Source organism: Podarcis filfolensis (assembly GCF_964270895.1).
Source record: "Podarcis filfolensis genome assembly, chromosome: 8".
Lineage (NCBI taxonomy): Eukaryota > Metazoa > Chordata > Lepidosauria > Squamata > Lacertidae > Podarcis > Podarcis filfolensis.
In genome coordinates, this window is record NC_139611.1 from 82,277,455 (window position 1) to 82,293,348 (window position 15,894).

Here is a 15,894-nt window from a genome sequence, read left to right on the forward strand (position 1 = left end):
CTACACTGTGCAATCAGCATATTACGATGACGTAATTCTAATAAATGCAGAATGATTCCAAGAGACATTCTATTCAAAAGGACTATATTCTTAGTTTTACACATTCTAGTAGGAGGAACTATCTTCAGCAGGGTTAGAGTACAGAAAAGGAAATAAACGCCTGTTCTATGTTATAAATGTTCTTAGCTAAAATATTTTTTGAATGAAACTGAACGTCGAAGTTCTGGGTTTTCACTATCTTGACATAGATTAAGTGAGCTAAGCATCCAAATAACGCTTTCATGGTCAACTTAATGAGACTGCCAACATGACGATCAATTAGTGCCAATGGGAAGGTGTGTGCTACAAACCTGCTTCAATAATGATCTGGGCCATAGCCAATTAGTTAATTTTGGAACAGTGAAATTTGGTAACATTCTTGCTGTGATCAATAGCGGAGTCCGACTGACCTACTAGACTAAGCAGTTTTTAGTTCATTGTAAAAATGCAGTATTATTTTGTTGCCATTAACAGAGAAATCTAGATAAAATTAAATTACTGTCTCTGTACACAAATGGCTTAAGACCATATGCTGAGTCAGCTACTAAACTTGCAGCCTAAGAATGCAGATAGAAAGGGGAAGAGATTTATTACTAAAAAAACTTTTAAAAAAATCAATGTGATTGAAAAAAGAAGAAATCTGTGACTTCCAAGTGCAATATCACCCAACATCACTATAATAACATCAGGTGATTGACAGGTAAGCAGCCCTGCCCATCTGTAAAATTTTCCCCTTCAAGGGTAGGGAGCTAAGGATCTGGCCCATTAGCCAGAAAAGGTTCTGCACTCCTGACAGACATTTTGCCCCATTAGGACAATCTAAGCTTCCAGGAAAGAAAGCTGCTGTTCCAACACATTTGAAGAAGTACAAGCAATATAATCTGCCCTGGAGCAAGCTGTACTATCTGATGAGATGTTAAGGAAGTAATCTGCAGAATTTGGAGCCTAAGCTCTGCAGATTGCTCTTCGAATACAAAAAATGTACTCAGAAGATGTCTGCTAAATTTAAGTCACTTTCTAGACGGACAGTGAAAATACATGCGACACTGAGGCAGAAGATGGAGAGTCAAACTACATATGAGATGGGAGCTCTGTGAATAGATCTTTCAACATCTTTTTCTGTTATAAAAAGCAACTGTTGCTGTGTATGCTTTGGACCAGGGTCCCAGCAAAGCAAGATGGGGGAGAATTTTAAGTTAAGTACCAACCGAGGTAGAGAATTTGGAGGGAGGGAAATGCAGAACACCAGTGCTCAAAACTCCCATTGTTCTAAGTGCATTTTGTGACAGGGAATTTCATTAATGCGAGCAGTTTCTGAGCTCTGGGCGCAGCACTGTGCCTAAGATTTCAGATTAAAACTGCAGAGTGGAAGGAAAGGAGGGCTTTTTTCTCCCTCCCCACTTCCAGCTACTCTCTGAAGACTGGAGAAGAGACCCTCTTAAGAATATTGGGGCGGTGGGCAGGGGAAGGACTAGACCATGCGAAAAATGAACATATTATTTTAGCTGCAGTTCATTCATTTTCAGCACCGCTTGTTATAAAAAAGTGCATCTAGACATTCTGTTGCTGCGCCCAAAACCTAGGTTTAAGGTGCCATTTAGTTCCTAGCTTTCGTATCTCAGTTTCTAACACTGCTTGACATGCTAGCTTTTATTATTATTATTATTATTATTATTATTATTATTATTAAATTAAATTTGTATAACACCATTCATCCACACATCTCAGGGCGATTCACGACACACTGAGAAGGAATAACTACTCATTTTTATAAAAAAAAAATATTTTTTTTAAAGTACTTTATGTTTGTACCAACCTTATTTGGTTATCAAACTTAGCATTAAACTTCTTGTGATTACCACTTGCAGTTCGGCATAGTTGTTAAGTGTCGCTGAAGCTACAAACCACTCCGGGTGATGAGAAAGCATGTCTGTGCTGACTTCCAGGCTTTCCTAGCAGACTGGTGAGTAGGTGCTGCTGCTTAAACAAGGCTGCTTTTCAGAGCATGCAAACGCTGAACAGCCTCATGTTTTAAGACCCATAGAGAAAGTTGCCTGTTGATACCTTCCTTAGGAGCACAAACATTAACACTCCTAACTTGAATGAATATGCTATTTAAAAAGTGAGATGCCACCAAGAGCCCACTCCACTCCATTATTTATTCCCTAAAAGTACAGCTCTCCTCCTATTTGTCTTTTTTTCTATTAAGCAGGTATTTGAGATGCTCTCTCTGTACTGCCAACAAGGCTTCAAATTCACAAAAGCTTTCAATTTACTGTTCTTGCATCAGCTTTTAAGCTTTGGAAGTTATGTCTGGCAGTTAACTTGTGCTCCCTCTGCTGGCTATGCAGTAGGTTAGCACCTCCCAACCCTTTCCCCTCGGCTTTTGAATGCATTCCAGTCAGAGTTTTTGATTGTTTTCTGAGGGGTAAGCTAACACTTCTAGATATTGCTTCTACACCTTCATGAAAATGCTTAGAGGGCTGACCTCCGCTCTCCTTTACACATCCAAGTCTACTCTCTCTTTACTGGGAGTTCAAATAGGTGCTGTGGTATGCACACACAATCTACACCAGAACAGAAGAGTTAACGGCATTCACACGCTTTCTTATTAACATTTGCTTTCCTATTGGGAGATGCAGAAGCCATCGTGGGATTCAGGAAGGGGAAATTAGGCTTTTAACATTTTGTATTTCCAGCTCCCACTGTATTATGCCATTACAGAATTCTGAAGCAAAATATATATAAATATATAAAAAAACCTGCAAGAAAAAGAAAGCTCCAAGCTACTACTGAAGCTTCCTCAAAAGGGGTTTTACCAGTTCAGTCTGCCTTTGTGTTTTTTCTCTCTTCCAGGAACAGGGCTCTAATGCCAATGAAGAGAAGTATACCCTGCTGGCAAGAGGACAGCTGCTGCAAGTATGAAATCACCACTGTTTTGCAAAGCAGTCACGACATTGTTTAAAGAGACAAAAGTCTTTGCATAAAAGAAATGAACCTACTTCTGTTCAGTAGCTGTTTGTGTTGCAATGGAAAAAACCCAAATTAAGAAAATAACTCAGGGAAAGAAAAGTTTGAAACGGAGAGATAAATCTTACATGAAAAATAGCTTTCCACATATCCTATTTACAAGATTAAAAGCTGCTGTTTGACTGGCTTCTCTGCGCATTCTGGATGGGATATTTCAAGTCATTCCATTTTAGAACAACAATGAAGCTCCCAAATAGTAAGCTTAAACACAAGCTTCACACTGCATGCCAGACAAATGTTCTTCAAAATTCTCTACTCCATAAGAAGGAATCAGCTGCTACTTGTTCCCAATTTGCTTTTAGAAGCTGGACTTGAAAATGAAAAATGGAATGTAAAGGGGGAAACAATTTATAACCTTTCATTACAACACATTTTCCACCCTTATAAAGCAGACGCATCTAATCTATCATCTTGATCAGGAAAGGTCATCAGAAAATATTTCCAAAAAAAACAAAAGGAAAAGGAAAATGCACATTTGTTTTCAGTTTCCAAACAAGCCCTGGAAAGAATTTGATGGCATCCTTTACAATTTTCTCTCATATACAGCCTGCTGAATAGGCAAGAGAGCTGTTCGTATTACATACAATTTGAATCTTTGCACTCGTATTGTAACTCTAGATTATCTTAGTAAAAAACCTTGAAAATTAAAATTAAAAACACGTTGAAAGTATTAAGTTACCTTTGTTGTCCTCCTCAAGCTACGTAAGATGTTTCTTTTCCTAGGATCTTCATCAGTCGTCTCATATGGAATGACAGCGTTATCTCCCTTATATCCTTGGGAAGTGTGGTCTTCTTCTTTCTTCCTAATTGGCCCCAATTCATCATCACTCCCTACACTGAAACTGGTCCTGTAACTGGCAAATCTCCCAAGCCTCGTGCATCTTGTCCGATACAACACTGGTTTACTAATGATGGACACCTTCCGGCCTCGTTCTAAGGAGCTTGTGTCCATTTCACTGTCCGACCCATTGCCGCTGCCATTGGACTGGGTTTTGTTAATGTTACGAATGGTGATGATTTTGCCTTGGGTGCTGTCGTGAGGCACAGAGTAGATATTTTCCTCCTCGTTCCTTGGTTTGACTACTGCGTCCATGGGTTCCGCATAATCGGAAGGGTCAAAGCCATCTGTAGGTGGCCACGTGGTCGAAGACATGGACTTCCTCTGTGCATCCCGATGCCCTTGATCCAAATAGGAGAGGTCCCCCTTAATATCAAAGTGGACAGGGGGCTTTGGTTTCACTGGCGGAGGTACTTTGTTGTTCAACTTGCTTTCAAAAGTGCTCATAGCAGAAAAGACAGAAAGACCATCATTCCCCTCCAACTCCATGGAAAGTTTAGAAAGATCTTTGGACAAAGTGGGCATGGATGTGTCATCTCTGAAAGGGCTGTAGGTTGGAGGCTCAATATCTTCTTCTGAATCATGAAGGTTTGAATTACAGAGAGGCGAGCCAGCCCGGGGTGAATTGAACACTTCTTCTGTAGTGCTGCATGCTTCGGCAGCATTATCGTACATGTGGGTAGCTTCAATGATGTTTTTTCTCTCCACCACATCTTTGAAAAACAGATGAAAAATCTCTAGTTTATGTTGAGGTTGACTACAAGGTATGGTTGTAAACTTTCCATCTATATCCTGGGCAATTTCTTCTCCCTCGGTTAACTGTTCTCTGCTTAAATCATTGTCTAGAACATCTATTGAGCCATCAGTGAGTGCCACTATCTGAACAGGGATAATGTCCTGCACTTCACAAAGAAAGGCACGTAACATAGCCAAAGATGCTTTACGTTTAGCTGAATAAAACAAAATGTAGCCATGGACCAACCAGCTTTTCCTAATGCTAAAAGAGGAATGGTATGAAAGCAAGGAGAGTTCTATACGCCTCTTGTGTGGTCCTATGGGATATTCAAGTAAGACAGAATTGCTGCTTCCACACTGGGAAGGCCTACAGGTTTGGGACTGAAGAATAGGTAGAATAATATCATCTGCATTAAAAGGATCTCCGCACAACAAGCACATGACAATCCGAAGGTCGATATCGGCCAGATCTTTAATGCTTGCTGTTGAGCTCATAAGATTTAAGTTTCGCTTTGAGTCCAGCAAGCCTTTCAGAACTTGACTGATCTGCTTTTCATTAATATTACGCCCATATCCAATGCCAGTAGAAGCAGGGTCGAGGAAGACGCATTGTAGCTTACTGGCAATCTGCTGTCCTTGCTGTATTAAACTGTGTAGTGTTTCTCCACTGGTATCTCCTCTCTTGTTGACCAGAATCAGAGTCAGAGGAAGATGAACTAAGTGGTTGTCCCTTCGGCCAAGGGTTGACTCTCTGCTCTTTTCAATACTTTCAACAACGTAAGACAGAGATTCCTTAGAGTTATAAAGGCAGAGGCAACCATGCGGCTGAAATGTTGGTGTCTGGAAAGAATTAACAGGAAGTCTGACATTACCCTCTATAGGTCTCAAGGAGAGCTCATACATCTTCCCATCTATCACATACTTGTCATCATTTGTGCAAAGAGCTCGAATCTCATTTGCTAGCTCACGTGCAAGTCCATCTTTACCAAGAATGACTAGATTGATTCTATCTATATTGGAATCTGAAAGCAAGTTTTTCTGATTGCGATCAGATGGCCTGATAAACCTAGAACTTATCAAGTGCTCGATTTTAGCATCTATGCAAGCTGGACAGCTGGGACAGGTTTCCTTTGTTGGGTGGTAAACAAAATGAATGTGTTTCAAGATCAGGGCATCTCGCTCAGCTTGCAGCTTTTGTAGTGCTTTAAATCTCTGCTCTTCACCCAACACATCCTGGATGACACCCATTTTCTCCTTGCTTGGTTTGGCATCAAGCTCCAGTTCATAGAACAGTTCTGAGTACTCTAAAAGCAGTTCCTGAAATTCTTCCTTGGCCCTCTCTATAATTTGCTTTTGATGTCTACTGTAAATATCCATGTAGACAGACTCCTCAAGCCACATATAAAAATCCTCGTTCATGATGAAACTGCGAGCTTCTTCCCAAGGTTTTCCTGGTGTTATGAAAGGGGAAGTCTCCAAATTCTCTTTGAAAGACCTTCTCATTTCTGCCCTTTTCCTCTCGTTCCTCAACTTCTCTAAGTGGGCCTCATAGAGCTGCTGAGCAGGCAGGGTCTCCATCAGGTCAAATGGAATGCGCTCATTCTCCATGTTATCTATATGGCTGGTGGCATCCCAGGGGGTCTCTTCAAGAACAACAAACCACTTTAAGAAGTCTGGTTTTGTCTCCAGCAGCTTCTCCATTTTTATGCAGCTCAGGTGGTTTATTTCATCCAGGTCTGGAACAAGGGCATCAAAAGCAAGGGGCAAGGAGGCAAGGTACATCTTCCTCCTGCGCTCTATATGTTCTTGTTTGAGGCGATGAATGTGCTGCAGGAAGAGCTTCTTGGCTTTCTGCGTCCCTTCCAGATACACATAATCCTGATACTCAGGGGAGGACTGCATCTTCCGTGAGACATTCAACCAAGTCTCATTGTGGTTTTTGACTATGCGGCTCACCAGCCACTCGTACTTATCTTTAGCAGCAGCAATCTGCTGGCTCTGCTGCTTCAAAGCCTCAAAGTAAGGGATAATTTTAGTTTTGCCCCTGCTTTTGTCGATCAGCTGCACTAAAGTGCTGAAAGCCAAGTCAACGTTCACATTGGATCTGGCAGACGTCTCCACCACCTGGAGGTTCTTTTTGCTTAAGGCAAAAGTGTGCGCATCTCTAATGTACCGCTCCACTCCTTCGTCACACTTTGTCAGAACCACCACAGTGGGCTTTTTAGTTTTCGTGAGTTGATTGTACAGGTTTGAAACAAACTTGAGCTGATCGTCAAAGTTCCTGTTCATACCCCTGCTGACGTCGATGCAGAGGAGAAAGCCGTCCACCAGCAGCTTCCCATCTGGCATCTGCTTCTGTTCAAAGTCTTGCTCCAGCCCAAGCTGATCAGTGCAAAAGTACATGAGCTTTTCAGCTGATGCGAGTTTTGTCGCAGCCGCCCTTTTGATGTAGGGCTGCAGGGCTGTGCTGCGGTGGGGCTGAAAAGTCTGGTCATCGATAAACTCAGTCTGCTCCACAATATGCATTTTACATTCCACACAGTCCTCCAAAGAACGCACAACTTCCCCCCAGTACAGGAAGTGGTCATTGTTAACCACCCTTCCTCCAAAGTCACTGGTGCTGAGAACCGAAGTGTGGTCCAAATGGAAGTCATCTGCCCTGGGCCGTACAAACCGATTGCACAGGCAAGACTTCCCAATGCCACACTGCCCTTTCTCTTTCTCTGTCCCAGACAACCCCACCACACTGATGTTGTAGGTGGGAATGCGAACATCTTGCTTCCTTGCCATCATCATCATCCAAACATCCTGCCACACTCGGCTTCTTCCTAGAGTATTAGAGTCTGCCGCACTCCCATGCAATATCAAAAATGACTGGATGGCTGTTGGCGATCCAGGTGAATCATCTCCAGGACAGCGAAGGTGGCTATTTCCCTGCTGCATGCGCCATCAGCAGCTCAGTTGTCACTGATCCTCAGCACTGGATAGACAGCATTCCCCCCTAGAGAAAAGAAAACAAACACAGTCTTAGGATGATTAAAGGGACAGCACTAGCATGGTTTTAAGAAAGATCTTTAGCACAAACATGAGATAAAATGATAAAAAGACAAGTTACGCTTTAAATGTATTACGAAGACAAATATTAAAGTAGAAACCGACTTTGAGGCTAGGTTCTGAAAATTGCTCCTGGAATTCTCTCTCACACACACTACCAGGAAACAAGTAAAGAAACCCCTTCTACAACCGTCTTTACAGCCCTAATATCCTTTCTCATTTTAAAAGCAGCATGGGGGGGGGGGGCAGTCGATTCCACGGGCATTTTTTCCTCTTCCCCTTTCTTTCCTGAAAAGGAAATGGGGCCACTGTTATGGGGTGCAAATCTGAATGCTCGTACAGTAATGCTATTAAGTATTCTATATTACAAACAGCTTCCAAGGCACTGTCTCTATAGGCAGGAATGCTGCCCTTCTTGCTTTGCACCAGGAAGAAAGAGGAAGCACTTGGAAGACCCAACAATGCAATACCCCAAAAGCTGCTTGTGCAGTTCTCTTGATTTTAGGAAGGATGGAAGAGAAAAAGACTTGCATACAGCTTTTAGGAAGTAGCTCTACTGACCCTTCCAATAATTTTTTTTCTTGGTACGAAGCAAAAAGAAAACCCCACCCACAGCCTCTACAATGCAGCCCTGTTTTAACGCTGGGGAAGCATCATGGAGGGCTGCATTTGAGATAAGCCTTGTACTATGAGTCCATTGCTTGTCTCTCATTGCTTCCGCCAGTTCTGTAGGGGGAGGGGAATGCATTGGGGGCCACAAAGAAGTGATAGCAGAATGAGGGACAGAAGGGGGGACCATGGAGACACAAGATAGGAGCTGTGTGGACAATTATCCCATATAATATTGAAGTCACCTTCTCTTGGCAAAAGTCCTGTGTTTTTAAATGTTTTTTTTTTTTTGACAGGCAGAAATTGACAATTGAAGCTTTCTTTGGAATCAAAAGGGCAAATGTGGACCTGTTGAACATTCACCTGCTGGAAGGCTGTTGGAGGCACAGAATCCTTGGCAGGGAAAGAACATACCCTTAAGTATTCTGATTTCCATTTGCACAATGTCTGTCTACTCATATTGCTCAAGGTCAGTAAGCCCTTGCAAGAGGACTATCACTTTGTTGTTTGAATTTGTTCATGTTATTAGGAGAAGCTTAAAAATTTGAACTATGTACCAAAGCTCGACTGGTGCACAGTCAGAACACTTGTTCTAGGCAGTATCCAAAGCACCATAGCAATTGACAAAACAGAAATCGATGTAGCTGTGAACAAAGTGAGCATTCTAATGAACAATATATTCTGTCACTGTCACATTTCAGGGGCTCCACCGCCCCAGCAAATATACATATATAGGCTTTGTATACTGCCTTGAGACACGTGGAATTAAAAAAATAGTATTTTAAGTGTGTAAGTTGCCTTAATAGTTTTTCTTGCTCATCTTCAAAATAACTAAAGTAAATGGCCACTGCATCCATGAGGAACTTATTGGCCAAGACCACTAAAACACAAAAGGACTTTTAACTGAAGCCTCCCAAACCCAACATTCTTTGCAATAGACCACAATTGCTCATTACCTGTATTAGAATATTGGGGTTTGGTTACTTTTTAAAATGTTGGAAGTCCCCAGTCATGAACAGTAATGTGATTAGTTTTACAGTTTAATATTTTCCACTGTGACAATATGGGGGTTTTAGCAACACTTGAATTTTGGCAATTGCTACCTACTGCAAAATCCAGCTGGCAATATTCCCAAAATGCTCTAAATGTTTCCTTGAGGGAGAAAAATTCTTGCATTACTCAGCCCAGATTTATCAGTGCATCTAGGTATCTCTTGTTTGGGGTGATTTCAAATGCTCTAGACCAGGCATCTCCAAACTCGGCCCTCCAGCTGTTCTGTGACTACAATTCCCATCATCCCTGACCACTGGCCCTGTTAGCTAGGGATAATGGGAGTTGTAGTCCCAAAACCGCTGGGGGGCCAAGTTTAGGGGTGCCTGCTCTAGACATAGGACACATATGGGAACATGAGGCAAGACCACTTCCAGATTTCCTGAAACAACAAATTCGCAAGGAAAGCTGAGCAGATAAGCTAGTTTAGAAAAGGAGAGCAACTCTTACCCATCAGGCAAAAGGTTTTGCCAATAAAGGTTCAGATGGACAACTGTGTTTCTACTTTCTGCAGTTTATCTGGCAGTGGTTACTAACCAAGGACTAATCACAATGAATGAGAAATCATCCTAACTACCTATTAACTGCCACACCATGTGGTCTGTGGGTACTAGCCGCATGTCCGCAAACTATAAATTCTCTTTGCCACCTCGATACAAAACTCCATTGAAATAGTCCATCACCAACAACGAGAGTGAGAAAGTTCTGTCCTGGAGAACAGCAAGAAAAGCTGTTTACTTAAAACACAGCCTTAGAGAGACAGAAATAATGAAACTACTACTACAAGCATACACTCCTTACTCTCCCTCTACTCAAACATATTTAATGTTTTATTTACACAATGTTGTCAACACCAAATGCACCAAGCCAAAGACCTCTTTGGTGTTTTTTTTAATGTAAAGAATGGTACCAGATTAATAGCTGATGATTCCATTCATCAGGAGGATGAACTGAACTCCCTGAACTGACAGGCTCAGTCTAATAGGATAACAACCAGTTAAAAGTGTGAAAAGACCCAAGTAAATTCTGAAGTAATATTACTGTGGTATCATAACTACTTGCTTTTAAGTGGCTCTTTCCTTCCCAGAACTGTTTTAATATTTGCTTAGTGATTTAAAAATATTTAAAATACTGTTACATAATCCACCTTGGGAGGCTTAATCCCTACAAGGCACCCTAAAAATACTCTTATAAAAATGAAACAAAAATTAAATTAAATTACGAAACAATCAGCAGTCTCAATCATACTGCTTTAGTGACATGTTAAAACTGACACTATCATTTAAAATTTGGGGGGAGGCATTCAAATGGCATTGCTTGCTTTCATAGTTACAACATGCCTGTTTTTAGAGAATGTGGACTTTGAATCCACAACCAGTATAAATTATCCTTTGCTTTGATGGGTGAATAATGTAGTTTAACTAGTTCTTCAGTTGGAATGAATTACACAAGACAAAAGGCTGCTGTATGTTTGAAAATACTATTGTACGCTTGAGTTAGAAAAGGAAACCTAGAACATTTGATCTTAAGTGCATTCAACTTTTCTAAGAGGTAGTTAAAAAAAAAAGCTGAGTCACCAGATTAAGTATTTGGACTACTACAAAAAAAAGTGGGATAGAGGAAGTTGACACGTACTATAAACTGAGGGCTGCTCTGAATCTACAGCCAACTGGATATTTTATCTTCATTTTACAGTTATAAATCAAAGATTTTCTACTAAGTCCAAGTCTATTCAGTGCAGCTGGTGCAGTTGGAACGTTTTGGGCTGGGCTTTTCTCACATATAAAGTAATGGGCAACAAGATTCTCAACCCTGAAAGAACATAATTCTACTAGAATTTTCATAGTAAATTAGTGTTAGCAGTTAAAGGCATCTTTACAGCCAATGTTGCTCAGACCAAGAATAGTTTTTTGCATGCAACTTTCAGGGCTTGGCACCTCAAATTTGAACTTAAAAGATTCACAGTCAACATTCTTGATTATACACATTGCCTCACACAGGACAACATCTATCACAGTGTCAGCGTAAGGGGTTTGGGGCCTTAGAATCAGATCCTACTGGTGTACAATGTAGTACCCTGACTATAAGACTGATTATCTATTTCCCTTTCATGCTGCAGTCCAAGAAAGATAATGGCACAGGATTGATCAGCAGCTTTCTCCTCCATGTAAATATACACATATAAATATTCCTTAACCAACAAGCCTTTTACGTGGACATTTTTATTCCAGTCTGTATTGTACTTCAAATTCTATTTATAAATGTTTTATTGTTGATACTTATTGTCAAGTTGCTCTAGGATATTTTATGGGAAGAGATTCTTGAATGAAACGAACAGATAAATCCTGGCACTTCTGTGTAAAATGGCACCTCCTTGCTGCTGCTCAGTTCGGTGTGCCACACATTAAGAAGAACATTGACACATTAAGAAGAACATTGAACTGAAATGTGTCCAAAAGTTGATGATCAAAATGGTAAGGGATCTAGAAACTGGGCGTTTTTAGACTGGAGAAGAGAATGATGCACAATTATGGGTGCTGTAGTTGCATTCTGTATGCAGATCCTGCACCGATTAGGGGTTGGACTGGATGACCTCTAAGGTGCCTTCGAACTCTATGAAACCAAGCCCAGAATCTTGCAATCCTACTCTTATTCACAAATCCTGTTTCTGATGCTTCTCTTTCTCATAATTACTACCACCTGTTTGCTTGCTACGCAGAAAGCCAATGAGCAAGCAGACAATGGCGTTTAGGGCTAATCATTCTCACCACCACTGGTGCCTGGGTCTGAGTGAAAAGCAGGCAAGCAAGCTAAAGAGCAAGTTCAGTGGGCTGCCTGCAGAGATGCACAACTATGCCACTTATGGAAGCTGGTCCTCATAGCCAACACAGATGGATTGGAATGTAGTAGAAATAATGTGTCCTGCAACACACTACATGTAGGGGAAAATGCTCACATAAAAGCAGAAACCGATCTGTCACCAGGCAAACTATGGAGAAGACACATGGCAGCAAATCCAGCTAATATTGCATGGCAAAGTCCAAAGATAAACTAAGAACAGTCTTCTCCATACTAGGCATCAAATACTAGCAAGTTCCAACTCCTTGATGCGTTGAAAGCAAGAAAACCATAATGGAAAGCATTAAGAGCCAGAGTAGGAAAAGATTGAGACTGCTGGTGTTGGAAAGAGAGCAGGAGGATACCAAAACAAACCAGCAAAGTGGCATGCCCAAGTGCTTGAGGAGAAAGGCAGCAGGGGGCTGTCTCAGCACTAGAAAACCTGTGGGAGGCTTTTCATTCAACAGAACAGCAAAATGACACGTGCAACAAATTGATGATACAAATGAACAAGCAGTATCTCCGATTTGGAAACTGGCCAGGTAAACAATCCTTGTTAAGTACAACTTTTAAAACAAAAAACATTGTTACACACTGAACTTCACCACCACTGAAACTTTAGTCACCCACAGAGCCTAGGACTTGCCGATCAGAAGGTCGGCGGTTTGAATCCCCATGACAGGGTGAGCTCCCGTTGCTCGGTCCCTGCTCCTGCCAACCTAGCAGTTCGAAAGCACGTCAAAGGGCAAGTAGATAAATAGGTACCGCTCCAGCGGGAAGGTATACGGCGTTTCCGTGCGCTGCTCTGGTTCGCCAGAAGAGGCTTAGTCATGCTGGCCATATGACCCGGAAGCTGTACGCCGGCTCCCTTGGCCAATAAAGCGAGATGAGCGCCGCAACCCCAGAGTCGGCCACGACTGGACCTAATGGTCAGGGGTCCCTTTACCTTTAACTATGGGTGATGAGCATTTGCTAAAATATGTTGTACAGTGGTACCTCGGGTTACAGACGCTTCAGGTTACAGACTTCGCTAACCCAGAAATAGTACCTCGGGTTAAGAACTTTGCTTCAGGATGAGAACAGAAATTGTGCTTCGGCGGCACAGCAACAGCAGGAGGCCCCATTAGCTAAAGTGGTGCTTCAGGTTAAGAACAGTTTTAGGTTAAGAACGGACCTCCAGAACGAATTAAGTACTTAATGTGAGGCACCACTGTACTTAATGAAACCCTGTGGCCTGGAGTATCGCAATACTGCCTCTTCTTTTAACTGGACTTGAACTGCCATGTTTCGAAGAGTGAAACTATAAACATCTAAGACTGTGCCTGCAAATTTCCTACCAAGTAAAGTTTTAAAACTAGGAACAAAAGACATTACAAGTGATAAAGATAGGAGTCGCAACATATAACAGCCATACAACCAGCTCCATACTCACTCCTCCTGCTCCACAATCTCAATGCTTCTCTGTGTTGCCATTCTTGCTTTTCTCTCGATCAGCAAAACAGACACAATTTTCAATTTTCTATTAATTATCTAGTAAATAATTTCCCTACCAGACAAGCAAGCAGCTCCAGATAAAGGAGAATATGTCTTTTCTGGGATGGTACCCTGCAGTTTTTAGAAGCATCAATATAAAATTGGTTGCCAGATCAGTAAGGGCACATTTTAGACCATGGGTAGGCAAACTAAGGCCCGGGGGCCAGATCCAGCCCAATTGCCTTCTAAATCTGGCCCGCGGACGGTCCGGGAATCAGCATGTTTTTACATGTCCATTTATTTAAAATGCATCTCTGGGTTATTTGTGGGGCCTTCCTGGTGTTTTTACATGAGTAGAATGTGTCCTTTTATTTAAAATGCATCTCTGGATTATTTGTGGGGCATAGGAATTCCTTCTCCTCCCCCCCAAAAAAAATATAGTCCGCCTCCCCCCCCCCCCAAGGTCTGAGGGACAGTGGACCGGCTCCCTGCTGAAAAAGTTTGCTGACCCCTGTTTTAGACAAACAAATGTATTTTCATGATCTACATCTCTACTATTTAACCTTCAACACTTCCAAGAACTGGCCCACAGACCTCACAGAATGTTGCCCTCATCCACCCAAATCTTGATGATTTTGTCTGCCCATCACAGTTGTAGAAAATGCAATGTACTAAACAACAAAAAGGGGGAAGAAAAGCAAAAGGGGAAAAGCAGGACTCCTCAGCACTGAAAGCTAGTTAACAAAGAAGCCACACAATACTAGAGTGAACCCTGGTTAACCCTGCATTACGTACAAGAAATACAGCCCCACATTAGGATGTTTTATTGGTATAGTAATGCTTCTCTGCCGCAAGTAGCTCAACTAAATTATCTTCCCTGTTTGCTGGATACCGTTTCTTATGCAAAATTAAGCACAGCCCAACTCAGCACTCTCTTTAAAACATACCCTCAAATTAACCTAATTTAAGGGGTGTTTGTTGCTGCAAACACGTGCATTATTTATATTTAATGCTAACTTCCAGCTTAGTGTGGTTTTAGTGTTCAGAATTACACACTGTTGAAAATCACTTTTAATAAAGCAAACGCTGAATGACCCTGACGCACAGCAGCGCAAGGGGTGCCGCTTCAGTCCACTGCCCGTACTGTATGTGTAACAATGGGGAAAGGATTTCCTCACAGAGTCGTAAATTTTCTCACTGCACCACAGTGGCTCAAGTGTAGAAAATCTCTGAAATGGGTCATTTGTATCTTTGGAAAGGCTGGTTTAAGCTTTTAACCATCTGGATCTGAAACATTTAATCTCAGGCAACAGATGGGCTATTCTTAGATGAAGGGTGTACATGAGCTTACAGGCCATGCACACCAACCCCAGCATCACCCTCTGGGTCCCTTCGGAAATTTACTGATACAAGGAGAGGAACCAAGTATGTGCGCAAATCACACAGGCACTGCTACTAGCTGGGATGAATACACTCGAGTCCTGCTTAGCAGCATGCATTCTCCTCAGCACATAAAACCCACTATCGGTTGCATGGGTAAAGGCCCACTATGAGAGGTGGTTTTCCAAAACACCATTCCTTCAACACGACGCATCTAAGATTAGCACAATCCCCTGGAAGCAAAGCAGATAAGTAGGCATATTGTAAAACTTCAGTTATGACACATTAGTAGCATACTTCACCACCATCCCTAAGGGAGGACATTAACATGGACAATCCTCCTTCTACTTCTGTAAAAGAATGTGCATAATTCTCTTGCAGTTCTTTCAATAAAATGAGACTGAGATGGAAAGATTTTTGTGCATGCTACCGACAGTTGTCTCTTGTTGTTGTTGTTTAGTCGTGTCCGACTCTTCGTGACCCCATGGACCAGAGCACGCCAGGCACTTCTGTCTTCCACTGCCTCCCGCAGTTTGGTCAGACTCATGTTTGTAGCTTCGAAGACACTATCCAACCATCTTGTCCTCTGTCGTCCCCTTCTCCTTGTGCCCTTCATCTTTCCCAGCATCAGGGTCTTTTCCAGGGAGTCTTCTCTTCTCATGAGGTGGCCAAAGTATTGGAGCCTCAGCTTCACGATCTGTCCTTCCAGTGAGCACTCAGGGCTGATTTCCTTCAGAATGGATAGGTTTGATCTTCTTGCAGTCCATGGGACTCTCAAGCGTCTCCTCCGGCACCATAATTCAAAAGCATCAATTCTTCGGCGATCAGCCTTCTTTATGGTCCAGCTC

At 42.0% G+C, this 15,894-nt stretch overlaps 1 protein-coding gene across 1 annotated transcript in view; it reads right to left on the minus strand.

The window, feature by feature from the left end:
• Window positions 1-15,894, minus strand: part of ARHGAP35 (Rho GTPase activating protein 35) — an 87,273-nt gene that overhangs the window by 51,747 nt on the left and 19,632 nt on the right. Inside the window, exon 2 of the mRNA XM_083626728.1 lies at window positions 3,749-7,643. Coding sequence (XP_083482854.1) covers window positions 3,749-7,585 — 3,837 coding nt within the window. The 5' untranslated portion in view covers window positions 7,586-7,643. The remainder of the gene's footprint in view (window positions 1-3,748; window positions 7,644-15,894) is intronic.